At 51.3% G+C, this 27,595-nt stretch overlaps 2 protein-coding genes and 2 non-coding genes across 8 annotated transcripts; 1 reads left to right on the top strand and 3 right to left on the bottom strand.

The window, feature by feature from the left end:
- Positions 1-9,326, bottom strand: RPL23A (ribosomal protein L23a). Its single transcript, XM_039365545.1, has 5 exons — positions 9,178-9,326; positions 6,348-6,528; positions 3,671-3,847; positions 403-472; positions 1-120 (listed from the first exon to the last, which is right to left on the bottom strand). The coding sequence occupies exons 1-5, from the start codon at positions 9,200-9,202 to the stop codon at positions 106-108; spliced, it is 468 nt and encodes a 155-aa protein (XP_039221479.1). The 5' UTR covers positions 9,203-9,326; the 3' UTR covers positions 1-105.
- LOC120318188 lies at positions 3,560-3,622 on the bottom strand. Its single transcript, XR_005559433.1, has one exon. It is a non-coding gene; the product is annotated as a small nucleolar RNA SNORD42 (small nucleolar RNA).
- Positions 3,938-4,009, bottom strand: LOC120318189. Its single transcript, XR_005559434.1, has one exon. It is a non-coding gene; the product is annotated as a small nucleolar RNA Z17 (small nucleolar RNA).
- Positions 8,309-27,173, top strand: RAB34 (RAB34, member RAS oncogene family). 5 transcript variants are annotated; one of them, XR_005559431.1, is made up of 12 exons: positions 8,309-9,091; positions 17,699-17,801; positions 18,090-18,181; positions 19,285-19,350; positions 19,887-19,988; positions 20,094-20,158; positions 21,547-21,598; positions 22,621-22,702; positions 23,702-23,792; positions 24,984-25,091; positions 25,513-25,737; positions 26,819-27,173. XR_005559431.1 is itself a non-coding variant. In XM_039365541.1 (11 exons), the coding sequence occupies exons 1-11, from the start codon at positions 9,084-9,086 to the stop codon at positions 26,884-26,886; spliced, it is 837 nt and encodes a 278-aa protein (XP_039221475.1). In that variant the 5' UTR covers positions 8,311-9,083; the 3' UTR covers positions 26,887-27,169. The 5 variants fall into 5 exon arrangements, 4 of the variants coding, with proteins under 4 accessions (XP_039221475.1, XP_039221477.1, XP_039221476.1 ...); XM_039365541.1 differs by lacking the exon at positions 25,513-25,737 and having other exon boundaries at positions 8,311-9,091; positions 26,819-27,169; XM_039365543.1 differs by lacking the exons at positions 8,309-9,091; positions 25,513-25,737 and adding an exon at positions 15,315-15,444 and having other exon boundaries at positions 26,819-27,169.
- Positions 27,174-27,595: the final 422 nt, after the last annotated feature.

The following is a 27,595-nucleotide window of genomic DNA, read 5'->3' as shown; positions in this document are numbered from 1 at the left end:
GGCGTTCAGGATAATTTATTGTAAAACCTTGGAACACTTTTGTAAAATGACGGGTAAACTACTTGTACAAATGCCGTGTTTTGAGCCACTCTAGCCAGATTCCACTCAGATTATTCCAATCTGAAAAAGAATCAGAAACTCTCGTTAGCCCTCTGTACGGGTGGATTTGAGGCCCCCAAAGCAGATTTCCTTCCCCGTTCCTAGAAGAAAGCCCCCCCACCATCACCTAGGGCAGGCGTAGGCAACCTTGGCTCTTTTATGACTGGTGGACCAACTCCCAGAATTCCTGAGCCAGCATAGCTGGCTCAGGAATTCTAGGAGTTGAAGTCCACCAGTCATAAAAGAGCCAAGGTTGCCTACTCCTGCCCTAGGGAGGCAGGTCCCATAAGGCACAGGTCTTACCTTGTTGGCCACGTCGAGCGCATCGTAATCTGGAGCCAGACGGACGTAGGCTTTTTTCTCTCCATCGGGCCTGTAAAGAGGCAGGAAGTCTTAAGGGCTGGGAAATAAACAAGTCCTCCCCAGTTCTAGCCATCTAGAGGGTTACAATCCCCAGAGGCCTCTAAAAGCATGAATACAGACCTCAATTGTACAGAGTACAGAGAAGAGCAACAAAGATGATCAGGGAACTGGAGGTTAAAACATACAAGGAACGGTTGCTGGAATTGGGTATATCTAGTTTAACGAAGAGAAGGACGAGAGGGGACAGGATAGCAGGGTTCCAGTATCTCAGGAGATGCCCCAGAGAAGAGGGAGTCAAGCTATTCTCCAAAGCGCCCGAAGGCAGGACAAGAAGCAGCGGATGGAAACCAATCAAGGAGAGAAGCAACCTGGAACTAAGGAGAAACTTCCTGACAGTGAGAATAATTAACCAGTGGAACAACCTGCCTCCAGAAGCAGTAAATGCTCCAACACTGGAAGTTTTTAAGAAGAGACTGGACAGCCATTTGTCCGAAATGGTGTAGGGTTTCCTGCCTGAGCAGGGGGTTGGACTAGATGGCCTCCAAGGTCCCTTCCAACTTTATCATTATTATTATTTACGACTATCCATTTAGTCCACAGATGGAATACGGCAGCCAATTTGGGTCACCATATCACAAAAAAGATGTAGAGCATTTGGAAAAAGTGCAAAGAAGAGCAACTAAGAGGATCCAAGGCCTGGAGACTAAAACATACGAAGAACGGCTGCGGGACTTGGCTTTGGCTAGTCTAAAGAAAAGAAGAAACAGGGGAGACATGATAGCCGTGTTCCAGTATCTGAGGGGCTGCCCCAAAGAAGAGGGGGTCACATTGTTCACCAGAGGGCAGGACGAGAAACAATAGTTGGAAACTGATCAAAGAGAGAAGCAACCTGGAATTAAGGAGGAACTTCCTGACAGTGAGGACAATCAACCAATGGAACAGCTTGCCACCAGAAATTGTGGGCGCTCCATCACTGGAGGCTTTTAAGACAGTCACTTGTCTGAGATGGTATAGGTTCTCCTGCTTGAAGGGGGGGGGCTGGACTAGAAGACCTCCAAGGTCCCTTCCAGATTCTATTCTATTCTATTCCTTATTCTATTCTATTCTATTCCTGTTTCTATTCTATTCTATTCTCTAAATGAAAGGCTGTAAGTCAAGGACTTCCTGTATTCACGGCATTGGTTTTTCCTCTGCAGATCTAGGACTTTATTAATTGGCTTCCTCAGCACAGGAAGTGGGGTGCAGTCTGAGTCCCTGGGTCAAAGGCAGTGGAATTGATAATAATATTAATATTTCCAATGCAGATAGTTCTCCAGTTAACAATCATCCAGTGACCCAAATTATGCCACTGATAAAAATGGATGAGTGTTTTTCACACTTAGGATCATTGCCACATCCCCGTGGGGCAAGTGATCAAAATTCGGTCAAGCGGCAACTGACTCAGTTTTACGACGGCCGCAGTGTCCCTGGGTGTGTGTGTGTGTGTCACGTGATCCCCTTTTGCAACCTACTCAACAAGCAAAGTCAATGGGGGAAACCGGATTCCCTTAACGACCTTGTTGCTAACTGAATGATTGCAGTGGTTCGCTTCACGACAGTGGCAAGAAAGGTCCTGAAATGGGGCCAACCTCTCTGAACGGCTGTCTCGCTTAGCAACGGAAATTTGGCGGTGGTAAGTCAAGGACTGTATTCTCTAGACCAGTGGTTCTCAACCTTTTTAATGCCGCGACCCCCAACCGGTCGTAAGTCGAGGACTACTCAACCGGTCGTAAGTCGAGGACTGCTCAACTGGTGCAGCACCGTTTGCAGAATGGGGCTTTTGGTGGGCTCAGCAGGGCAGAGACAGCCTGGACAATTCCTATTGGCTTTTGAAAGCCAATAGAATTAGACTCTGTTGAAGAGAGTCTATTCTATTGGCTTTCAAAAGCCAATAGAATAAAAGGGAGTAGCACAGCTAAGGAAAAGGGGAAAAGAAAATGGCGGACTGCGTTGTTTGGCGACCCCCGTGAAATGGTCGTTCGACCCCAAATGGGGTCCCGACCCACAGGTTGAGAACCACTGGACTAGACTAATCTAACACAACATTTTCCAACCAGATGCTTCTCTTTTCAACACGCCCCAGCTGAATAAAAGCACACTAGAAGGCTTCAGATCACTTGTACGTATTCTGCTTTAAAAATGAAGTGGCGAATCTATTCTGTAAGTGCTTGGACTCAGAAATGACTCTTCATCTCCCAACTCTTCTGACTCTGTCCTGCAAGCCAGCATGGCTGGCTTACAGGAGGGATCCTCTCCCAAAGTTTTTGTTGGGATAGTTAAGCCTTCATGGTTATGAAAGTTGGACCGTAAGAAAGGCTGAGCGCCAAAGAATGGAGGCCTTTGAACTCTGGTGCTGGAGAAGACTCCTGCGAGTCCCCTGGACTGCAAGGCGATCCAATCGGTCAGTCCTGGAGGAGATCAACCCCGACTATCAAGGAGAGAAGCAACCTAGAACTACGGAGAAACTTCCTGACAGTGAGAACAATTAACCAGTGGAACTCCTTGCCTCCAGAAGCAATAAATGCTCCAATACTGGAAGTTTTTAAGAAGAGACTGGACAGCCATTTGTCCGAAATGGTGTAGGGTTTTCTGCCTGAGCAGGGGGTTGGACTAGATGACCTCCAAGGTCCCTTCCAACTTTACTACTACTATTATTTTTGCTTACTCTTTAGAAGGCCAGATTCTAAAGTTGAAACTCAAGTACTTTGGCCACCTAATGAGAAGGAAGGACTCCCTGGAGAAGAGCCTGATGCTGGGAAAGATGGAGGGCAAGAGAAGAAGGGGACAACAGAGAAGGAGGTGGCTGAAACAGGAGGCGTGAGCTTAGATGGATTCCAGAAAATGGGAGAGGACAGGAAGGCCTGGAGGAACGTTGTCCATGGGGTTTTGATGGGTTGGACACGACTTCGCAACTAACAGCAACAAAAGCCTTCAATAGTTTCCATTACACACTCCCTCCCCGTGTTCTCTCAAGTAGGAGTTCAGCCTTGGCCATTTTTAAAGACTGGTCTTAAAAAAGTGGCCATCACTGGGATTCCCCTGCTCTAAAGGCTTCTTCGTGCATCAGTGGTTCCTTTGAAAACATCACTTCGCTCAGCAGAAAAGTTTCCATCATCTGCACGAAACAGCCCTGGAACCTGTCCCCGTCACTCTCCCAGCTGCTCTCTACCTGATCAAGGTGTTGACCTTGGCCACATCGATGTCGTACAGCTTCTTGACCGCCTGTTTGATCTGGTGCTTGTTGGCCTTCACGTCCACGATGAAGACCAGGGTGTTGTTGTCCTCAATTTTCTTCATGGCTGACTCCGTGGTCAGTGGGAACTTGATGATGGCATAGTGGTCAAGCCTGGGAAGAGAAGGAGAGAGGTTTTCAGCAGCCCACTGGGGAACGGGCCAAGGGCAGCCCCGAAAGGCAGAAGGCTTTGCCCAGGATTGAGGTGCATCAGTTCCTCGTGGCTACAATCACAACCATTCAGACTTTGGTCGCTTAAGCCTCATCATGCGCAGCCTCAATCCTGGGGGAAAAAAGGGGCACCATCTGTGAAGAGCAAACACGAATAACGCAGTTGAGCAGAAAGTCATACAACTCAGATCACCAACAAGATGGTAACCCCCCAAATCCGGGCACTACATTTTGGCAAGGACACCTGGCAAACTGGAACATGTCCAGAGAAGAGTCCCCAGGGTTGTGAAAAGAAGGTCTGGGAGAACAGATGGAGGCCCTGGGCAGGTTTAATCGGGGGGGGGGGGGAGAAATGGAAGGAGGTGGTGGGGAGAGAAACATGACAGCCCTGAGCAGAGCTGGAGGGCTACCAGGTGGAGAATAAGCAAGATGGTTTAATTTCTGCCCTACTTTGCAGAACAGCTTTCTCTGAGGCCTCTGCAAACAGACAATCCCTAGTATCTTCCTAGCTGTTGTACTAGCTCAAGAAGCCCCCCCGTCTCCAGGCCAAAACAATGTGGAACTTGATAGCAATGTCTGAAGATGTGAAAGGGAGACTCGGCCTGGGTGAAAATCACATTTTCACAATCCTGTCGGCCAGTATGGAAAACAGCTAATGGACTGCCTGCAGAGAGGAATAGCAATAGCATTCAGCGTTATATACCACTTCACATTGCTTTATAGAGCCCCCTCTGAGCGGTTTATAGTCAGCCTCTTGTCCCCAACAATCTGGATCCTCATTTTACCGACCTCGGAAGGACAAAACTCTGAGTCAACCTTGAGCTGGTCAGCATCAAACTTCAGATTTTGGGCAGAGTCTGCCTACAATGCTGCATTCAGCACCACCAGGGCTCTTGGTGATCCCTCTACCAAAGTGATAGATAGATCCCTCTGCCGAGGGATCCCCCTTACAAACCACTTGGTTTTAACCTGCCTTGCTCTGAATGGATGGAATTGTCCAGAATTAGGTGTGGCAACGGAAGAAGTAGCTCTGCCCTCTATCAGTGAGGATGGAGATTCCCCTTGCTGCCATTGTGGTGTTAATATTCAACATACTGGGCAAGACTATTCAATATACTGGGCAAGACTGCCCATGACGTGCAATCTCTGGTTCCCTAGAACAGGGGTCCACAACCGTGGCCACTTTAAGACTGGTGGACTTCAACTCCCAGAATTCCTCAGCCAGCAAAGCTGGCTGAGGAATTCTGGGAGTTGAAGTCCACCAGTCTTAAAGTGGCCAAGGTTGTGAACCCCTGCCCTAGAAGATCTTCCTGGAGCAACACCAGGGGCCATCATCTGATAGCTGAACTGGACATCCAATAATCATTTTTTAAAGTGCAGTCTCCAAATCTGAACAGTATTCTCAACGGGTCTCATTAAAGCCCTATACAGCGGGATCAGGCCCTCCTTTTTCCGGCTGGTGACCCCTTTAGCGATGCAATCTAAAAATGGGTATCTGGAAAACACAGCCTAATAAACTGAACCACCCAAGAAGGTTCCATCACACACCCATTCAGACACACAACCCCTGGGGGAAGAGCCAGCTTCGAAGGCAAAGCTCGCCCACGTTTTGGCTTGCCTGGACCGCAACAGGTGAAGAGGAATCGTCTTGGGCCACATATTAAATACATAATAGAGCAACTATTGCTAAAAATCCGATGTTAAAAATGTACGATCTTGTGGGCTGAAGGTTGGGCAGGCTTGTTCTATTGGCTTAGGGGAGGGGTCTTCAAACTGGGCCCTTTGATGACTTGTGGACTTCAACTCCCATCATCAAAGGGCCAAGTTTGAAGACCCAGCTTGTGGACCAACTCCCAGAATTCTTCAGCCAGCGTGCCTGGCTGAGGAATTCTGGGAGTTAATAACAATAAAGTTGGAAGGGACCTTGGAGGTCATCTAGTTGAAGTCCACAAGTCATCAAAGGGCCAAGTTTGAAGACCCAGCTTGTGGACCAACTCCCAGAATTCCTCAGCCAGCATCCCTGGCTGAGGAATTCTGGGAGTTGAGGTCCACAAGTCATCAAAGGGCCAGGTTTGAAGACCCATGTCTTAAAGCAGTGGTTCTCAACCTTTCTAATGCCGTGACCCCATAATACAGTTCCCCATGTTGTGGTGACCCCCAAGTGGGTGTGGCCACCAATAAGAGGGAGTAGGACAGCTAGGGAAAAGGGAACAAAATGGTGGACAGCATGGTTTGGCGACCCCCATGAAATGGTCGTTCGACCCCAAATGGGGTCCCGACCCACAGGTTGAGAACCACTGTCTTAAAGCATCCTGGCTGAGGAATTCTGGGAGTTGAAGTCCACAAGTCATCAAAGGGCCAGGTTTGAAGACCCCTGGCTTAGGGTCAAGTGGAAGCCTTTTGACTTTCTGGGGGAGGGGGAGGAGAGACAGGGCCGACCTACTTGTTCCTCCGTGGGGCGCTCTTCCGGGGATACTTGGGCTGTCGCCGTAACCGCAAAGTCTTTGGTCTCCGGAAGGTGGGCGATGTCCTGATTTTTTTCTTCTTGTGACTGTGGACCCCTTTCAATACGGCTTTCTTTGCTTTAAGTGCTTTGGACTTTGCCTCCGTCTTGGCTGGGACAGCTGCGGGAGGAAGAAACAGGGAGCAGGTTTAGCAGAGTTAGAATCCAGTTTATATCTGGGCCATTTCTCTGCTCCTTCACAAGCACTTAAGGATCTGATCCTGACAAAAGAAAAACAGATTTGCAATCCCCACCCCCCTCGCCAAGAATCACGATTGCTGATGAACCCATCACCGGGTGGCAGCCTAGCAAAATGTCCATGGAGATTCTCCATCATCCAGCTCACGGTTTTTCCCAAAGGTGCCTTTTTCCCAAAAGGCAATGGACCGTGTTGTTTTTTTTTTCTTTGAAAATGTTTTGCTTCTCATCCAAGAAGCTTCTTCGATTCTAACCAAGGTAAATGAAATGTTTTCAAAGAAAATTTTAAAGAAAATACTTGGAATACGGCATCATGTTTTGGTCACCGCGATGTAAAAAAGATGCTGAGACTCTAGAAAGAGGGCAGAGAAGAGCAACAAAGATGATCAGGGGACTGGAGGCTAAAACATATAAGGAACGGTTGCTGGAATTAGGGACGTCTAGTTTAATGAAGAGAAGGATGAGGGGGGACGTGATAGCAGTCTTCCAATATCTCAGGGGCTGCCACAAAGAGGCAGTCAAGCTGTTCTCCAAAGCGCCTGAAGGGAGGACAAGAAGCAACGGATGGAAATTAATCAAGGAGAGAAGCAACCTGGAACTAAGGAGAAACTTCCTGACAGTTAGAGTAATTAACCAGTGGAACCACCTGCCTCCAGAAGCGGTGAATGCTCCAACAGTGGAAGTTTTTAAGAAGAGACTGGACAGCCATTTGTCCGAAATGGTATAGGGTTACCTGCCTGAGCAGGGGATTGGACTTGATGACCTCCAAGGTCCCTTCCAACGTTGTTATTATTATTATTACTATTATTAAAGCCAAGAAAGTTCAGTTGCCTTTTATTTTGGGTCAGAGCACATTCAACTTCAGCATCTTTTAAGATGTGTGGATTTGAACTCCATCAGCCTGTAGAAGACTGCAGGGGGACATGCTAACTTAACAGAGTAACAGAGCTGGAAGGGACCTTGGGGGTCTTCTAGTAGTCCAATTCCCTGCTCAGGCAGATCTTATAACATTTCAGACAGATCTCTTCTTAAAAACCTCTCCAGTGTTAAAGCAACCATATCTTCTGGAGGAAAGTCATTCCACTGACTTGTTTCCCACTGTCAAGAAATGTTTCCTTAGTTTTAGGCTGGTTCTCTACATCAAGTAGATTAGGGGTTCCCAAATGGGGGCGTGAAAACTTGGGTTTTCAAAATTATAGTTATATGGATAATTCGTTGCCATTATTTTGAACTTTTGTAAGAGGTGCGAGAATATGCGTTCTAGGGGTGAGGGATACAGAAAAGGTTGGGAGCAGCTGAAGTAGATGAAACAATTATCCCTGGAGGAGGAGAAATTAAGGAGAAGGCTCCCATTGAATAATTCCCTGGGGGGGGGGGGGAAGAGATTTCTTCCATTCATCAAACGGCCCAGAACCATCCTGTGGGGGAAGATGAGTAGCATAGAAATTTAATCAATCAAATTCAACACTTATCTCCTTGGAATGGGGCCCGGTCTTTGCTGGAAACATGTGCTGAATAGAGAGGGCCAGACCAGATGATCTTGAAGGACCCTTTCCTCTTGGGACGGTTCCCCACCCCCACCCCAGACACAAAACGACACAAAAGCCCACGTAAAAGCATGCGTCCTACGCCATTTGGTAAATAATACAACTTCCACAAAGAGCACATTCACCACTCCCACCGACCCCAAAATCCACCCCTCCCCCAAATAACCATCTTCCTTATCAGCTAGAAAAGGCCGGGTGGGGGGTGAGGGAGGCAGCAATGGCCTGCCCCCGTTAGGCCCGGCCAATCACCCACAGGCCTCGACCGGCCGGGAATGATGGGCTCTATGATCCCCAGCAATTGCCCCCATGACCCTGCCAATCATCAAGCCTCGACAGGCCGGGGATGACGGGCTCTATGATCCTCAGTAATAGTCTTTCCCCCCCCATGAGGTCCTGCCAATTACCCACAGGGCTCGATCGGCCGGGGATGATGGGCGCTGTGGTTCCCAGCAATAGTCCTCCCCCCAATAAGGCCCTGCCAATTACCCACAGGGCTCGACCGGCCGGGGATGATGGGCACTGTGATTCTCAGCAAAAGTGCCCCCCCAATAAGGCCCTGCCAATTACCCACAGGGCTCGACCACCCGGGGATGGGCTTTGTGATCCCTAAAATAGCCCCCTCAATGAGGCCCTGCCAATTACCCACAGCCCTCGACCGGCCGGGGATGATGGGCTTTGTGATCTCTAACAATAGCCCCCTCAATGAGGCCCTGCCAATTACCCACAGGCCTCGACCGGCCGGGGATGATGGGCGCTGTGATCCAGCAACAAGAGACTCGGGAGATGCGATTAAATGGGGGGGGAGAGGGAAGGGGAGGGTCAGAGGGCGGGGGGCATCCAGCCCGATTCTGAGGGAGGGAGCAAGAAGGCCACGATCCATTTCTGAGGGAGAAACGTGGGAAACGGCTGGGCCCAGCTCCTCGGGGAGGCGATGCTGAGGTAATTTCGGGGGGGCGAAGGGCGACGAGGATGGGGTGGGGGGGGTAAGGCAGGCCCCCCTCCCGCCAGAGCCCCTCAGCGCTCACCTTCCTTCTTCGCTTTCGGCGCCATCTTGGCTCGGCGGAAAAGAGGCGGCCGCGTGAGCGCCGCCTGCGCTTATAACGCCAAATCTCGCGAGAGCCGCCCGGCCAAGCCACGCGGGACTCACACGGGAGGGCGCGCGCTGACTCGGCCCGCAGGGGCGGGGGGGAAACAGGAAGGCGTGGCCGGCTAACCCTAAGCGGTGTGCGCGTGCGCACTGAGGGCTGCGAGAGTCGGCGGGATCGCGAGGGTTCATGGGAATTGTGGTCTTTAGTGACGGAGCGGTGGGAGTTGTAGTCCCGTGCGTCCCCAATCCATCCATGTGGAGTCCTCGCTTGATGTGCTCGACTGACTGTTTTTCTGCTTTTTTTTTTTTTAAATGAGCCGACCAACGGCTTTGCTATTAAACGGCTTATAAATCAAATGAATGTGGCTTTGTTTGGGGATTAAGGCCTCAGATGTGCAGTGCAGGATCCATGAGGACTAGAGACTTAAGACAGCTTAAGAAGCGGTGAATGCTCCAACACTGGAAGTCTTTAAGAAGAGACTGGACAGCCATTTGTTGGAAATGGTGTAGGGTTTCCTGCCTGAGCAGGGGGTTGGACTAGATGACCTCCAAGGTCCCTTCCACTTTATTATTGTTATTATTAGCTTTGGCTGTGCGGAAGACCCATTTACACTTTTATTCCAGGTGGACTCAGCTGGCCGAATAAGCTGCTGCTTGGTGGTGTTTTTATGGCCCTTTAGTAGTTTGAGAAGCCAGTTTGGTGGAGGGTCCCACATCCCATCTCCAGTCCCAAGAAAAAGCCCTCTACAAAAAGCAGCTTTGGGACATTGTATTATTTTTTAAAGAAATTATGCAGAAAATTAAAGTATAAACTCCAAAAATACAAAGTAAAATAAAACTAGAAAAAAAAACCTTAAAAAGGTGAATTAAAACACAAAACACAGACAGATATGTTTTGTTTTGTTTTAAAAATAATTTTCTTGTTTTGTTTTACTTTTGATAATATATTTTATTATTCATTAAATTCGTCTTCCTTTCCCCCCAGCTAGGGCTGGGCCTCACAGAAGCTGAATCTGTTGCTTGTGTGGAATAATAAAGAGTTTATCTGGGACCAGGGCAGACACAGCCTCTCCAGGCTTCCAACAGAGCAGGGTCTGGAATAGAATAGAGGAGCAGGGTCTGGAATAGAATAGAGAATAAAATTAAAACACAATAAATAGAATAGAATAGAATAGAATAGAATAGAATAGAATAGAATAGAATAGAATAGAATAGAATAGAATAGAAAGGGACCTTGGAGGTCTTCTAGTCCAACCCCCTGCTCAAGCAGGATACCCTCTACCACTGTGGTGGCGAACCTATGGCACGGGTGCCAGAGGCGGCACTCAGAGCCCTCTCTGTGGGCATGCGCACCGTCCTAGGCCTTCAGCTGGATTTTATAAAACCTTTTCGCTTTAGGCCTCCGCAGCCGTGTGCAAAAAAAAAAAAAAGGTTCAATCAATCAGTCGATTTCAACTGGGGGAAAAAAAGATATCTCGCAAAGTTGGAATTGATTGATTGGACTTTTTAGTCCCACCCAGTCTGCCGTTACCACCGCAGCCACGCCCACCCAATAGGCCACGTTCACCAGGCACTCGACGATGCATAAATAGGTATTGGGTTGCAGTTTGGGCCCTCGGTCTCTCAAAGGCTTGCCATCACTGGTGTAGGTGTGTTTGGAGGGCTGCTCCTGGCCAAATCTCCTTGCTGACCTTTTGCAAAGAATGTCTGTGTGATGCAAATTGGCCTCTGAGGGTGATGGATGATTAACCAGTGGCATCTTGGCCTGGTGTTCATGCCCTGGGAAAGGAAGGCAGTTTGGCCAAAGGCTGAGCACCGCAGCTCCCAGAATCCTCCAGCCAGGAAGAGAAGGAGGGGGAAAGGAGGGAGGGGGGGAGGAGAGGGAGAGGGGGAAGAAGAGGAGGAGGAAAAGGGGAGGGGAGGAAGAAGGAAGGAAGGAAGGAAGGAAGGAAGGGACAGGAGGAGGGAGACTGTGGAGTCTTTGCATGTCTCTGAGATTGGTGGTCTTCTTGCAGATGTTTCATGACCCAACTAGGGAACATCATCAGTGCTAGAAGGGAGGAGGGTTTGCAGAAAGAGGGAGGAGGAAGAGGAGGAGGAGGAGGGCAGCTGTGGAGTCCTTAGTAGTCTCTCTGAGCTGGGTGGGTTTTCTTGCAGACGTTTCATGACCTAACTAGGAAACATTATCAGTGCTAGAAGGGAGGGAGGGTTGTGGAGAGGAATAGAAGGGGGGGAGGAGGAGGAGGAGGAAGATGACTGTGGGGTCCTTGGTGTCCTTTGAGCTGGGTGGTTTTCTGGCAGACATTTCACAACCCAACTAGGGAACATCATCAGCGCTGGAAAGGAGGGGGTTGGCTTTCTATTTATATATCATAGCTTGCCCTATCAGTGTGGGCGGGAGTGTTCTTGATAGTTTCTTGATTAGACTATGGTTTACTATAGAGCCACAATGGCTGTAAGTGTATGAACCTGAAAGGTCATAAGTCAGTTTTTTCAGTGCCCTGGTCACTTTGGACGGTCACCTGACGAACGGTTATACGTTTGAGATCATCAGACAGCACGGGGTGAGGTTTCATCAGTATGCTGATGATACCCAGGTATATATCTCCTCCCCGAGCTCTCTCAGTGAAGCGGCCAATGTGATGGGCCATTGCCTTGAAGCCGTGAGGGTCTGGATGGGGGTTAACAGGCTCAATCCTGACAAGACCGAGTGGCTTTGGATGTTGCCTCCCAAGGATCATGTCGACTGTCCAGTGTTGACTCTTGCGGGGGAAAATATATCCTCTTCGGAGCGGGTTCACAACTTGGGTGTCCTCCTGGATCCACAGCTGAATTTGGAACATCAATTGACGGCTGTGGCTGGGAGGACCTTTGCACAAGTTCGCCTGTTGCACCAGTTGCGACCCTACCTGGACCGGGAGGCTCTCCTTACAGTCACTCACGCCCTTGTCACCTCACGTCTGGACTACTGCAACGCGCTCTACACGGGGCTACCCTTGAAAAGTATTCAGAGACTACAGCTGGTCCAGAATGCAGCCGCGCGAGTGATAGTGGGTGCTTCTCGGTACACCCACGTTACACCTATCCTCCGTGAGCTGCACTGGTCGCCTATTGGTGTCCGGGTCCAATTCAAGGTGTTGGTTATTACCTTTAAAGCTCTATGTGGCTCAGGGCCAGGCTATTTGCGAGACCGCCTACTACCTCATAGTTCCCTTCGTCCGGTTAGATCCCACAGGCTGGGCCTCCTTCAGGCCCCGTTGGCCAAGCAGTGCCACTTGGCGGGGCCGCGGGGGAGGGCTTTCTCTGTGATGGTGCCCACGTCTTGGAACCAGCTCCCCCCGGAGATTAGGACCGCTCCCACCCTGTTGCTCTTCCGTAAGCTGCTTAAGACCTGGCTTTTCCGGCAGGCCTGGGGTTTATAAAGTCTGACCCCTGGATGACTGTTATTGTATTATTTGTTTTTGTCATGTTATATGGTGTTTTTTATTGTTAGCCGCCCGGAGTCCTGCGGGAGTGGGGCGGTTTATAAATTTTAAAAATAAAATAAAAATAAAATCTTTTTTTTTCCCTGCGAGTTGAAATTGACTGATCGATTGAACCTTTTTTTTTTTTTGCACAGGGTGGCAGAGGCCTAAAGCAAAAAGGTTTTATAAAACCCAGCTGAAGGCCTAGGAGTGGGGTGAAGGCGCGTGTGCCCACAGAGAGGGCTCTGCGTGCCGCCTCTGGCACCTGTGTCATAGGTTCGCCACCTCTGCCCTACACCATAGTTGGCTCAGGAATTCTGGGAGTTGAAGTCCACGAGTCATAAAAGAGCCGAGGTTGACTACCCCTGCACTAGGGGCTGAGCCATCACTGCTTCCTTTGGGACAGATCTGTTTTCTTGGTTGCCCATAATGGCAGCAAAGATGAAAGGAATCTTTGGTGTTCTTTGACATCGTTTTCTGGCCGACATTTCGCTACCTGACTAGGCAACACCATCAGTATGAGGTAGGGAGGGTTTGCTTCCTGTTTATATACAGTGGCTTGTTCTACCAGCGTCGGTGTTTGTGTGTCTGTGTAGTTTTTCTCTTTTGTAGTTCCTTGATCAAGGTATTGTTTTCTGCTTGACTGGACAACTACTGTGTGGAAACAGGGAGCAAAGCCTGCAGTTGTGTGCACTGATGAGGTTACCTAGTCAGGTCATGGATAGAATAGAATAGAATAGAATTAAAATAAGAATAGAATAGAATAGAATAAGGAATAGAATAGAACAGAATAGAATAGAATAGGGAATAGAATAGAATAGAATAGAATAGAATTACAAAAAGAATAGAACAGAATAGAATAGAATTAAAATAAGAATAGAATAGAATAGAATGAAAATAAGAATAGAATAGAATAGAATAGAATAGAATAGGGAATAGAATAGAATAGAATTACAATAAGAATAGAATAATAGAATAGAATGAAAATAAGAATAGAATAGAATAGAATGAAAATAAGAATAGAATAGAATAGAATTACAATAAGAATAGAATAGAAGAATAGAATAGAATAGAATAGAATGAAAATAAGAACAGAATAGAATAGAATAGGGAATAGAATAGAATAGAATGAAAATAAGAATAGAATAGAATGAAAATAAGAATATAATAGAATAATAGAATAGAATAGAATGAAAATAAGAATATAATAGAATAAGGAATAGAATAGGGAATAGAATAGAATAGAATAGAATTACAATAAGAATAGAATAGAATAGAATAATAGAATAGAATAGAATGAAAATAAGAATAGAATAGAATAGAATAGGGAATAGAATAGAATAGAATTAAAATAAGAGTAGAATAGAATAGAATTAAAATAAGAATAGAATAGAATAGAATGAAAATAAGAATAGAATAGAATTAAAATAAGAATAGAATAGAATAGAATAGAATAGAATAGAATAGAATAGAGCTGGAAGGGACCTTGGAGGTCTTCTAGTCCAGCCCCCTGCTCAAGCAGGAGACCCTCCTACCATTTCAGACAAGTGACTGTCTAACCTCTTCTTAAAAACCTCCAGTGATGGAGCGCCCAGGATTTCTGGTGGCAAGCTGTTCCACAGGTTAATTGTCCTCACTGTCAGGAAGTTTCTCCTTAATTCCAAGTTGCTTCTTTCTTTGATCAGTTTCCAACCATTGTTTCTCGTCCTGCCCTCTGGAGAATAACGTGACCCCCTCTTCTTTATGGCAGCCCAGATCCTGTAACAATGCTATGATGTCTCCCCTGTTTCTTCTTTTCTTTAGACTAGCCAAACCCAAGTCCCGCAGCCGTTCTTCGTATGTTTTAGTCTCCAGGCCTTTGATCATCTTAGTTGTTCTTCTCTGGACTTTTTCCATACGCTCAACATCTTTTTTGTGATATGGTGACCAAAGTTGGCTGCAGTATTCTGGGTGTGGTCTCACTGGGGCTTTAGAAAGCAGTACTAATACTTTGCGTGATCTTGATTCTACACCTCTGTTTATACAGCCCAGGATTGTATTAGCTTTTTGGGCTGCTGCTGCACACGGCTGGCTCACAGTCAAGGGATCGTCCACCTGGACTCCAAGGTCCCTCTCACAGAGGCTGTTTTTAAGCCAGGTCTCCCCCAATCTGTACTTAAACCTTTGTTTTTTCCTGCCTAAATGTAAATGAAAGGTCTGCAAGAAGACCCCCAAGCTCAGAGAAGCACCAGCCCCCCCCCCAGTTCATCCCTGCCCCTCTTTTCTTGGTGAAAGGAAGGAGAAGAGCATTTACAGGCTGGGTGGAGTCTCTTGACTTAGACCAGTGGTTCTCCACTGTGGGTCGGGACCCCATTTGGGATCGAACGACCATTTCACGGGGGTCGCCAAACAACGCAATCCGCCATTTTTTCCCCCCTTTTCCTTAGCTGTGCTACTCCCTTTTATTCGATTGGCTTTTGAAAGCCAATAGAATAGACTCTCTTGAATAGAGTCTAATTCTATTGGCTTTCCAAAGCCAATAGGGATTGTCCAGGCTGTCTCTGCCCTGCTGAGCCCACCAAAAGTCCCATTCTGCAAACGGTGCTGCACCAGTGGAGTAGTCCTCGACTTACGACCGGTTGGGGGGGTCGCGGCATTAAAAAGGTTGAGAACCACTGACTTAGACGATCAGGTGAAGGGTAGATCATCCTGGAAAAAGGTATCCATGGGACAGTGAAGAGTTGAGTCTAACCGGATGGCAGGTAAGGTAATAAATCAACCATCCAATCCATCAATCCTACCAAAGTGGGCACTTCTCAGGATGAACTGACGGCACCAGGGCTATTTCAGCCTGGCATTCTTAGAGAGAGGTCCGCCAGAGGGCCGAGCGAGGCGGCTTCTGAGCGCGTGCAGAGGGCAGCCCCCCCCTTCGGCCTCGGAGGGGCTGCAGGCGGTCCAGGCGGGGCGCTTCCAGCCGGCCTGGGCGGGCTCCCACGCGGGGCGCCTCCTCCTCCTCCCGGGTCTGCCTGCGCCGTGGGGGGCTCTGCCCGCCCCGCCGCCCGGGCCAGCCCGTGAGTCACTCCGGAGCAGATGCCGCCGGCTGCCGCCTCGCCTGTCTGCGCGCCGCCGGGAGAAGGTAGGGGGGCGCCGGGGGAACGGGGGGCTCGGCCGGGAGGGACCCCCCACTTGCCTCCCTGCCTGCCTGCCTGCCTTTCCGACTTCCCGGCGCCCCTTCCCACGCGGGACCCTGCCCCCCCCGCGCGACCCGGACCACCCACGACGGCGAGGGTGCCCCTGAGGCGGTGCAAAGCGCCGCCCCAGCGCCGGCGAGCGGGATTGCCCGGCCCTCTTTGTTCGGAGAAGGCGCCGGCGGGGCAGGGGAGGGGAGTGGGGGGCGTCTGCTGGAATTTTCGGGGATCGCAGACGACCCCCACCCCCACCCGCCCGCCTTCGCCCCCCCAGCCCCTCCCGGGACGGTCAGCGAGCCCCCCCGGGCCCTGGGGAGGCTTCCTCGCCCCCCCCCCCGGCAGGAGTCCCGACAGAGCCCCCCCCACGTCTGGGCCAGCTGGCTCGTCTCAAGGCGGGACTCGGGGCCGTCCCGGGGCGTGGAAGGCGCGTGGGCCGAGCTCCGGGGGCGGGAGGTGGGGAGGGGGAGACCGGGAGCTGCTCGGGGCCGCTCCTCCCTCCCTGGCTCCGCCGTCCCTCCAGGAACTTTTGGCTGCCCCGGGCGAGGTTCGGCGCTGCGCCCACGGGCGTCTCCGCCCACGGGCAACGCGGCGGGCAGTCCCGCTCCGGCGGCCTGTTGCAGCCTGCGTGGAAGGAGGCCCCGGGGGGGGGTGTGCCTGGCTCCGGGGCGCTGCTGTTGCTGACCCCCCCCCAGCACCCCCTTTGTGGGCTGGGAAGAAGAACCGCTGCCCAAAGCAGGAGAAGCCAAGTCGCAAAAGTCCTTTCATGGGTGATTGAATCTGCTTTGCAAACTCTGGAAGTCCCGTTGGGTCACGGCGAACACTTAACCAGTGGAACGACTTGCCTCCAGAAGTTGTGGGCGCTCCGTCCCTGGAGGTTTTTAAGAAGAGGCTAGCTCAGGGGTAGGCAACCTTGGCTCTTTTAGGATTCGTGGACTTCAACTCCCAGAATTCCTGAGCCAGCATGGGGGAACTATGGCCCCCTCATGACTCGTGGACCTCAACTCCCAGAATTCCTGAGCCAGCCTGGCTCAGCTTGGAAACCTCTCCCTTTCCCCTCAGCATGGCTGGCTCAGGAATTCTGGGTGTTGAAGTCCACGAGTCATCAAGGGAGCCATAATTCCCCCAAGCTGGCTCAGGAATTCTGGGAGTTGAAGTCCACGAGTCATAAAAGAGCCAAGGTTGCCTACCTCTGGGCTAGCTGGACAGCCGCTTGTCTGGAATGGGTATAGTTTCCTGCCAGAACAGGGGGTTGGACTAGAGGACCTCCAGGGTCCCTTCCGACTTTTTTTATTCAGGTAGCCCTTACAACCACAATGGAGCCCAGAATTAGTGTTGTTAAAGGAGACGTTTGTTAACTGAGTTTTGCCCCGTTTTACAACCTACCTTGAATCAATGCAGTTGTTAGATTTCGAAGCTGCTCTGGGGACGGGGGGCTGTCCCTCTGAGTGGGGGGGGGCTGGAGCCCCTCCCACATTTTCTGCCATGTGGGACCCTCACAGGAGAGGTTTCTCTGGAGGAGGGGCCAGTGGGTGACTGGGTAGATGAAGGAAAACCAAACTGCTGGCTGGGAATTCTGGGAGTTGCACTTCACGAGTCTTAAAGTGGCTAGGGAATTCTGGGAGTTGAGGTCCATGAGTCTTAAGGTGGCTGGGGAATTCTGGGACTTGGTCCACGAGTCTTAAAGTGGCTGGGGAATTCTGGGAGTTGAGGTCCACGTGTCTTAAAGCGCTGGGGAATTCTGGGACTTGAAGTCCACGAGTCGTAAAAGTTGCCAAGGTTGGACCCCGCAGGTTTAGCTCTTCAATGCCCCCCATTTCTGTGCTCCCAGGTGGGAACCTCAGAGATCTGCCAAGACCCCTCCATCAGGGACCCCAGCAATGAACATCCTGGCCCCTGTGCGGAGGGACCGGGTCATTGGTGAGCTGCCCCAAGTAAGATGTGTGGCACTGAATTTTTTTTGGGGGGGGGGTGGTCTCAGGGCTGGGGGACCTTGCATGCGCCCCCGTGATCAGCCTGTGCCAAATCTTGGGGTGCACGACCGTTCTTGCCTGTGTGCCTTTCCTGTATAGCTCAAGGCCATTGAAGCGAGCCTTGGTCTGGGTCTGCTCTGGCCCCCCTCCCACCCTGGGAGACCCCTTGGCCGGGAGACTGCCTTCTCTGGGGCCAGGCGCTCTGTTCATGGGCAGAGGCTCTGGGCTGATTGCCCCTCTGCCTTCCAGTGTTTCAACAAGGAGGCCGCTCTCCACAGCAGGACCTCCTTCCATCCCAAAGTGGTGGGCACGTGCCAGGCTCAACGGACGGGCACTGTGGGGTAAGTACCGGTAGGTGCCCCCCCTTGGAAGGGGAGAGGGGGAGGGGGGCTGGGGGCTGCTGCAGAGCTTGAAAAAAGACGGGGAGTTGCAGGCTGGTCTGGTTCACTTTGAAGGGGGTTGATTTGCTTTGGGGGGGTGCTTTCTTTTGAGGGGGGCTGGTTTGCTTTGAGGGGCGCCGTGAGCTGCTTCCTCTTCTCACTCCCCAAGATCCCCTTCCTTGGTGCTCCAGGGGCCGGGTGGAGGGGTTTTTGTATAGTGCAGGAATGCAGCTGTGGGGGGCAGGGCAAGGCAGGATCCTTCCAGCCCCCCCCCCTCAGGTTTCCTTTGCTTGAAAGGGGCCTGCTGGGAGGAGTGGCCAGTTCCCCCCCCCCTTGCTCCAGACCAGGGGATGGCAGCCGTGATTGGCCCTGTCCAGGCTGGACCCACAACTGGCCTCTGTTGCCCCCCCCCCCCCCCCCCGAGATTTGCTAAGCTGCAAATTGCAGCATTTCTGGACATAAACCCTCTGTGTGCCAGTTGGGGGGGGGTGGGATTCCCTGGATCTGGAGGCTCTGCGTCTGGGGGTCCTCGTGTTTCCTTCCTCCCTCCCTCCCTCCCATCTTTCTTTCTCTTTCTTTTTTTCTTTCTTTCTTTTTCTTTCTTTCTCTTTCTTTCTTTCTTTCTTTTTTTCTCTCTCTCCCTTCCTCCTTCCTTCCTCCCTCCCACCTTTCTTTCTTTCTTTCTTTCTTTCTTTCATTCTTATCTTTCTTTCTCTCTCCCTCCCTCCTTCCTCCCTCCCTTCCTCCCGCCTTTCTCTTTCTTTCTTTCTTTCTTTCTTTCTTTCTTTCTTTCTTTCTTTCTTTCTTTCTCTCTGTCTCTCCCTCCTTCCTCCCGCCTTTCTTTCTTTCTTTCTTTCTTTCTTTCTTTCTTTCTTTCTTTCTTTCTTTCTTTCTCTCTTTCTCTCTTTCTCTCTTTCTCTCTCTCTTTCTCTCTCTCCCTCCCCCCTCCTTCCTTCCTTCCTTCCTCATCAAAATCTTTCTTTCTCCCATCTCAGCTTCTTTCTCAATCTCGACTCTCTGGATTATTCAGCGGGGGGGCCTGTTTCCCTCTTTCTTCCCATCAGGTTTAAAATCTCCAAGATCATCGTGGTGGGGGACCTGTCGGTGGGGAAAACATGCTTGATCAACCGGTAAGGAGGATGATGACATGGGCATGTGTGTGTGTGTGTGTATGTGTGTGTGTGCCGGGGGGGGGGCTTCCATCCCCTGAGAGTTTGGGGTGAGCCAATGAAAAGGTCTGTCATGGCCGAGGACTGAGGTGGGTGGGTGGGATCAGGTTTTCAAGTGTCTGAATGAGACCCTTGAGCAGCAGCCTCCAAATTTGGCCTTTTTTGGACTTCAACTCCCAGAATTCCTCCACCAGCACGAGGAATTCTGGGAGTTGAAGTCTAGAAAGCCTAGAGTGGCCAAATTTGGGGATCCCTGCCCTTGAAGATTCCCCCAGGCGCCGTTGCACAGGCACAAGCTGGCCACACAACCAGAGATGGTATTATCATCTGCCCTGAGCAGGGGGTTAGACTAGATGGCCTCGGGGGGACCCTTCCAGCTGCAGCCTGCTCCCTTTCCAGCTTGCTTGGCCTGCAGAGGTTGGGAGGGCCCTCCCGGCGAGGCGACTTTCCTCACCAGGGTCTCTGCTTCGAATTCCGCCTCCTTTCCTCGCCTCCAGATTTTGCAAAGACACCTTTGACAAGAATTACAAGGCCACCATCGGGGTGGACTTTGAGATGGAACGGTTTGAGGTTCTGGGGGTCCCCTTCAGCCTCCAGCTGTGAGTATCCCACCTGGCCTCGGGCCCCCTCCAGCCCCCCCTCCCCTGCGGACCCCCTTCCCTGTTTTAGCCATCGTCCGACTGGCTCTGCTTGATCCCTGCCAGGTGGGACACGGCTGGCCAGGAACGCTTCAAGTGCATCGCCTCCACTTACTATCGGGGAGCACAAGGTGAGGGGGCAGGGGGAGGACTTTGGGGAGAGGGTCTGCCTCCCAGCCCAGCCTGGGCACGGCTTTTTGTCTTTTCGCTGGTTCCTAAGATGGTTTAAACTAAAGCAAGGCTATCCAAGCTCGGCCCCTTTAAGACTGGTGGACTTCAACTCCCAGAATTCCCCAGCCAACACAGCTGGGAGTTGAAGTCCACCAGTCTTAAAGGGGCCGAGCTTGGACACCCCTGCTTTAAAACCACAATCTAAGCTTTTTAAATCAATTATAGAGACTGACAACCCTTCATTTAGGGCAGTGGTTCTCAACCTTTTTAATGCTGTGACCCCCCAACCAATGGTAAGTCGAGGACTACTCAACCGGTCGTAAGTCGAGGACTACTCAACTGGTGCAGCACCGTTTGCAGAACGGGACTTTTGGCGGGCTCAGCAGGGCAGAGACAGCCTGGACGATCCCTTTTGGCTTTGGAAAGCCAATAGAATTAGACTCTATTCAAGAGAGTCTCTTCTATTGGCTTTCAAAAGCCAATAGAATAAAAGGGAGTAGCCCAGCTAAGGAAAAGGGGGGGGAAATGGCGGATTGCGTTGTTTGGCGACCCCCGTGAAACGGTCGTTCGACCCCAAATGGGGTCCCGACCCACAGGTTGAGAACCGCTGATTTAGGGACTGTTCAAAGTCATCAGGGCGCTGGAAAAAGTGACATACTATCCTTTTTCACACTTAACGACCTGGTCATATAATCAAAATTAGGGCACTTGGCAACTGAGTCCTATCTATGATGGTCGCGGGGGGGGGGGGGAGGTTGGGGTCTCTGTGATCCCCTCTCTGACCAGCCAAGTCCAAGGGGGGGGGAAAGCCCGTTTCACTTAACCATGCCACTTAACGACTGCAGCGATTGGCTGAACAACTCCGGCAAGGACGGTCGTAAAACAGGGTGAAGCTCACTTAAGAACCATCTCGCTTGGCACAGGGGAGGCGTGAAGCCCACCTCCCCGGGAGAGCCTGCCGGACTGCAATGGCCCTTGGATCTTGAAGGGGGGGGTCTCCTGGGGAGGGGGTCTCTGTAGGAGAGGTCTTGGGCTTCTCGGGATCAATTGTCCTTCCTGGTTGGGGAAGGGGGAGATTGGCGCCCCTTCCCACGGTGTAGAGGGGGGGGAGGCTAATTCCTACGGGGGGGGGAGGGCACCTGTTCTGACTCCTCCCAACACCTGGTGGGGGGTGGGTGGAGGGTGGGGGTGATTGTTTGATATGCGCCAGCCTTTTTCTGCCTCTCCTGGGATTTGCAGAAGACGAGATGCAGGAGGAAAAGAGGGTCAGGGTCTGGATGGGGGTCCCCTCCCCTCAGGGCGCTGAGCCTCCTGTTCTGTGTCTCCCCCAAAAAAACTCTGTTGGCAGCCATCATTATCGTCTTCGATTTGAATGACGTGGCATCGCTGGACCACACGCGGTAAGCAGGGGGCCTGAGGGAGCAGGAGCCCCCCAACCCTGTGAGTTGCAAGAGGGTTGGGGTCTGGGGGGGGGTTCGCCCTTCCTCCCTCTTGCTCCTTCCTTCCTTCCACCCTCCCTCCCTTTTTCCTTCCTTCCTTTCTCCCTCCCTCCATCCATCCTTTCCTATTTTTTCTTTCCTTCCTTTCTTCTTTCCTCCCTTCCTTTCCTTTCTCATCTTCTTTCTTTCCTTCCTTCCTCCCTCCTTTCTTCTTTCCTTTCTCCCTCCCTTTTTCCTTCCTTTCCCCCTCCATCTGCCCTCCCTTCCTAATTTCTCCTTCCTTCCTTTCTCCCTTCCCTTCCCTTTCTCATCTTTCTTCCTTCTTTCCTTCCTTTCCCACCCTCGCTTTTTCCTTCTTTCCTTCCTTCCTTCCTTCCTTCCTTCCCTCCCTCCTTCCTTCCCTTTCTCATCTTTCTTCCTTCTTTCTTTCCTTCCCTCCTTTCTTCCTTCCTCATCTTTCTTCCTTCTTTCACTCTTCCTCCCTTTTTCCTTCCTTCCTTCCTCCCTTCCCTTCTCTTTCTCATCTTTCTTCCTTCTTTCCTTCCTTCCCACCCTCCCTTTTTCCTTCCTTCCTCCCTTCCTTCCTTTCCTTTCTCATCTTTCTTTCTTCTTTCTTTCCTTCCCTCCCTTCTTCCTTCCTCATCTTTCTTCCTTCTTTTCTTTCCTCCCACTCTTCCTCCCTTTTTCCTTCCTTCCCCCCTCCCTCCCTCCCTCCCTCTAGCCCTCCCTCCCTCTTTCCCAGGCCATCAGCTGAAGCCCCCAGGGAACCTCCATTTGGGGGAGGGGAAGACTCCCAGTCCCTCTTCATCCAGCATCTCCAGGGGTCTTTGGGGACCCGGCCTGCTGGGGTCTTGCAGCTTCGAGAACCCCCCCTCCCAACCTGCCCATTTGGAACGGCAGCCCAGCAGCTTCCAACTGAGAGAAATGGGGGGGGGGAGAAAGCCAGGGAGCCTTTGGGGTGACTTTGCCCCCTCACTTCCCAGGCAGTGGCTGGTCGATGCCCTGAAGGAGAACGACCCCTCCAGCGTCCTGCTCTTCCTGGTGGGCACCAAGAAGGACCTCAGTGTGAGTGGGGGGGGGGGGCAGGAGGGGAGGGGGGGCAGAAGGGTGGGAAATGCCCAGGTGGCCTCCAGACCGGACCACCCTTCGCTTCAGATTATGACTGTGAATTTGAGTCCTGTCTTAGATGGGAGACTTTGGGCCAGTTTCTCTCTCAGTCCGGCCCACCTTGCAGGGTTGTTGTTTTGGATAAAATAAGAGGGGAATCGGATACGTTTGCTGCTTTGAGTTATTGTAAAAAACAATAAAGGAAGGGTATAGAGATAAATATGTTAAGCCAAGGGGTGTCAAGGAACAGATATGGAATTTTGTGACACTTATTCAGGCTACTTTACAGGACCAGCATTTCCTAATCTAGGAATTTTCCACGTGTGCCTTCCAGCGCCCAGAATTCCTAGCCAGACAGGAATTCTGGGAAGTGAAGTCCACATGGGTGGAGGGCACCAAATTCCCCAAGAAGACGGGCACTGCAGCAGGACCAGGTCAGGGGTGGGCTACGATGGTAACTTGACGATCTGTGGACTTCAAGTCCCAGAATTCCTGAGCCAGCCATGGCTGGCTCAGGAATTCTGGGAGTTGAAGTCCACAGGTTGTCAAATTGCCAGGAATTCTGGGAATTGAAGTCCACAGGTCATCAAGTTGCCAATTCTGGGAATTGAAGTCCACAGGTCATGAAGTTGCCAGGAATTCTGGGAGTTGAAGTCCACAGGTTGTCAAGTTGCCAGGAATTCTGGGAGTTGAAGTCCACAGGTCGTCAAATTGCCTGGGATTCTGGGATTTGAAGTCCACAGGTCGTCAAGTTGCTGGGAATTCCTGGATCTGAAGTCCACAGGTCATCAAATTGCCAGGAATTCTGGGAGTTGAAGTCCACAAGTTGCCAAATTGCCATCCTTGCCCAGCCCTGACCCAGGTGTCAGTTACCTGTGTGATCTGCTCATATGTTTCACACCCCCTCCCCACCGGGTGCCCCCTGCTGCCCCCCTGAGCCTTCCTCTTTCTCCACAGACACCCGCGCAGTACAACCTTAGAGAGCGGGACGCCCGGAAGGTGGCGAAGGAGATGCAGGCTGAATACTGGGCCGTCTCCTCACTCACAGGTGAGCCACACCTGCTTCCCACATCTGTGTCTGCAGCGCGTGTTGCCCCTCTGGGGGCTGGCAGGGAGGGGCCCAGCATTATCCTGGGTGCAAATCCCTTTTCCCAGTCATCTCTCTCTCCCTCTCCCTCCCTCCCTCTCTCTCTTTCTCTTTCTCCTACATTCCTGCATACTTACCTGTCTAGCTATCCACCTGTCATGTCTGCCTGCCTGCCTGCCTGCCTGCCTGCCTGCCTGCCTGCCTGCCTGCCTGCCTGCCTGCCTGCCTGCCTATCTATCTATCTATCTATCTATCTATCTATCTATCTATCTATCTATCTATCTATCTATCTATCTATATCAGGGATAGGCAACCTTGGCTCTTTTAGGACTGGTGGACTTCAACTCCCATAATTTCTGAGCCAGCCATACTGAGGGAAAGGGAGAGGTTTCCAAGCTGAGCCATGCTGGCTCAGGAATTCTGGGAGTTGAAGTCCACCAGTCATGATGGGGCCATAGTTCCCCCATGCTGGCTCAGGAATTCTGGGAGTTGAAGCCCAGAAGTCATGAGGGGGCCCTAGTTCCCTCATGCTGGCTCAGGAATTCTGGGAGTTGAAGTCCACGAGTCATGAAGGGGCCATAGTTCCCCCATGCTGGCTCAGGAATTCTGGGAGTTGAAGTTCACTAGTCATAAAGAAGCCAGGGTTGCCTACCCCTGATCTAGATAGATATATGGAGAGAGAGAGAAAGAGAGAGAATATGTCTGTCTGTCTATCTATCTATCTATCTATCTATCTATCTATCTATCTATCTATCTATCTATCTATCTATCTATCTCTAGTTGCCCTCCCTCTCTTTCTGTCATGTCTCTATATCTCTCTGCTTCTGTCTATGTCTGTCTGTCTGTCTGTCTCTCTCTCTCTCTAATGTATGTATGTATGTATATTATCTCTCTATCTCTCTCTCATCTATCCTTTTTCTCATGTCTGTCTGTCTGTCAATGTGTCTATCTACCTATCCATCATCCTCTTTCTCCCTGTCTTTCTCTCCTCTTCCCCCCCCATCTCACCCAAAGGCCCTGACTCTCACCATCTCTTCCCCCCCCCCCCCGCTGCTCTGTGGGTGGGTGGTCTGCTTCTGTCCAGCCAGGGTGGGGAAGGACGAGCTGCCCGCCCTGATTCCCCCCCCCCCCGCCTCTCCCTCTCCCGTCCAGGTGAGAACGTCCGGGAGTTTTTCTTCCGTCTGGCCGCGCTCACCTTCGAAGGGAGCGTGCTGGCCGAGCTGGAGAAGAGCAACGCACGCCGGATTGGGGACGTCGTGCGTAAGTGGCCCTGGGCTGGAGGAGACCGGAGGGTCCCGTGTTGGGGGCTGGTAAACAGACTGTGGGCAATAAAAGGTCTAGATGGCAGCTAGGATGGTGCAGTGGAAGTTTCCCCCGTGATTTTTATATGTTCGTGCACATAAATTTGGTATTTTTTTTTTACCTTTGTGTAAAACCGCCTGGGGCTGTTTCATCGAGGAGATGGGCGGCATATAAATTTAATAAATAACCTGGAACTTCAACTGCACTCCCATCTCACCCTTTTTTTTTTAAAACCATACTTGGGTTTGAGATTCAGATTGAGAATCAGAATCAGAATCAGAATAACAAGAGTTGGAAGGGACCTTGTAAGGTCATCTAGTCCAACCCCACCCACCCACCCTGCCCACGGAGGAGATCCGACCTACACCATTTCTGACAGGTGGCAGTCCAGTCCCTTCTTGAAAGCTTCCAGGGATGAAGCACCCTCAATATCTGAAGTCAACTTCTGTTCCGTTGGTTGATTGTCCTCACCGCCGGGAAATTCTGTCCCGCTGGCTTTGCAGTCTCCTCTCTGAATCGGTGCTCAGCCTCAATCATCCTGCAAACATTCTCGGCCTCTTGACCTATCCATGTGGCCATTGGTATCCTCATAAGGACTAGAAACGTAATATTAAAAAAACAAAGCCTGTTCTCTCCCCCCCCCCCCCCCGCCAGAGCTGAGATAACCAGCAGTCACAGGGTGGTGCAAAGCATTTTAGCAAGATAGCCAAACAGACTCCCAATTGCAGTTAACTTAAACTGTCATGGGGGGGGGGCGGATGAAGGGCCAATGGGGCCCCCAGACCTGAAAGTAAATGTCCATATCAGCCCCAGAGGGAGTTTTTAGTGGCTCTTTGCTGCCCTCTGGTGGTGATGTGAAATTGGGCAGCCCAGACCTGGCTAGAATTGAGATGGCTTCAAATCCAGCCCCAGTCTACAGACAGCAAAAGCCCCCTCCCCATTTCACATAGGCCGGGTCCCCTCCCCATAGTACAGAGCAATGTTTTTCCCCCCATAAGGGAGACACCCCCAGTCAACCTCTGCTTTTAAAGGGTCTCCCCCCTCACTCTGCGAACACCAGACAGACAAGCTGGCATCCACCTGTGATGCTACCGTGGGAGGGGAGGGGCTGGTGGGACAGGAAAGAGAGGCAGGTCAGATTGGATGGCACCAAGGAGACCTTAATTCAATTCCCCCCGGGTTTCAGCAGGGGTTGTGGGTCGGTCCCTCTTGGCCTACCTTGCAAGGTGCTTGTGTGGGGAGAAACGGGAGGGGGAGCTGTGCATTTGGGCGGGAGTTCCTTAAAGAATGAAAGACCCCTGGGATGTTATGGGGTGGACCTCTCTACCAGCCCATCGGAGAACCCCCTGGATCCTCGCCTGGCTGTGCCCTCCTCCCACAGTGTCTAGGGCAGGGGTCTTCAAACTCGGCCCTTTGATGACTTGTGGACTTCAACTCCCAGAATTCCTCAGCCAGCGTGCCTGGCTGAGGAATTCTGGGAGTTGAAGTCCACAAGTCATCAAAGGGCCAAGTTGGAAGACCCCTGCTTGTGGACTTGAACTCCCAGAATTCCTCAGCCAGCGTGCTTAGCTGAGGAATTCTGGGAGTTGGTCCACAAGTCATCAAAGTTAGAAGACCCCTGATCTAGGGCAAAGGGGGGGCAGGTGGGCTGCGGGATGCCAACCTACGACTCTGCTCCTTTGCAGGGATTCATGGGGACGAGCGAGACTTGTACGTGACGGAGAAGAGGAAGCGGACCAAATGCTGCGCGTGACGGAGCGCCCCTGAACAGCCGCGCCCCCCCCTCATTTGCACTGGACTCTTTTCTAGACCAAAGGAAGCCCCCTCCCCATTTCTGACACAGGAGAAGCAGGCGCCCCCCCCCATCTCCCTGACACTGCCAGACCAAAGATTGCTTGCCGAGCAAAGGTGTCCAAGCCTGGCCACTTTGAGAGTTGTGGACTTCAACTCCCAGAATCCCCTAGTCATCACAGCTGGCTGTGGCATTTTGGGAGTTGAAGTCCACAGTTTGAAGTCCACAAGTCTTCAAGGCTGTGGAATTATGGAAGTGGAAGTCCACAAGTCTTCCAGATGGCTGTGGAATTATGGGAGCTGAAGTCTTCCAGATGGCTGTGGAATTATGGGAATTGAAGTTCACAAGTCCTAAAGTTGGCTGTGGAATTATGGGAGTTGAAGTCCACAAGTCTTCCAGATGGCTGTGGAATTATGGGAGTTGAAGTCCACAAGTCCTAAAGTTGGCTGGGGAATTATGGGAGTTGAAGTCCACAAGTCCTAAAGTGGCTGGCTTGGACACCCTGCTGTAGAGCATCTCTTCCTGAACATTTCCTGGCTTCAGACTCACCACTGCCTTCCCTCGCCAGGGCTGTGCATGCTCACCTTTGAGACCCCCACCCCTCCCCAAGTAGCAGCTGGAGCCCCCCCAGGCTTCTTCGGACTGTGCCGGCCACTTCCTGCTCACTGAA

This window comes from Crotalus tigris, unplaced genomic scaffold (genome assembly GCF_016545835.1).
Source record: "Crotalus tigris isolate CLP2741 ecotype Arizona unplaced genomic scaffold, ASM1654583v1 scf7180000020104.566533, whole genome shotgun sequence".
In the NCBI taxonomy this organism is placed as follows: Eukaryota; Metazoa; Chordata; class Lepidosauria; order Squamata; family Viperidae; genus Crotalus; species Crotalus tigris.
This window is presented reverse-complemented; position numbering and strand designations above follow the sequence as displayed.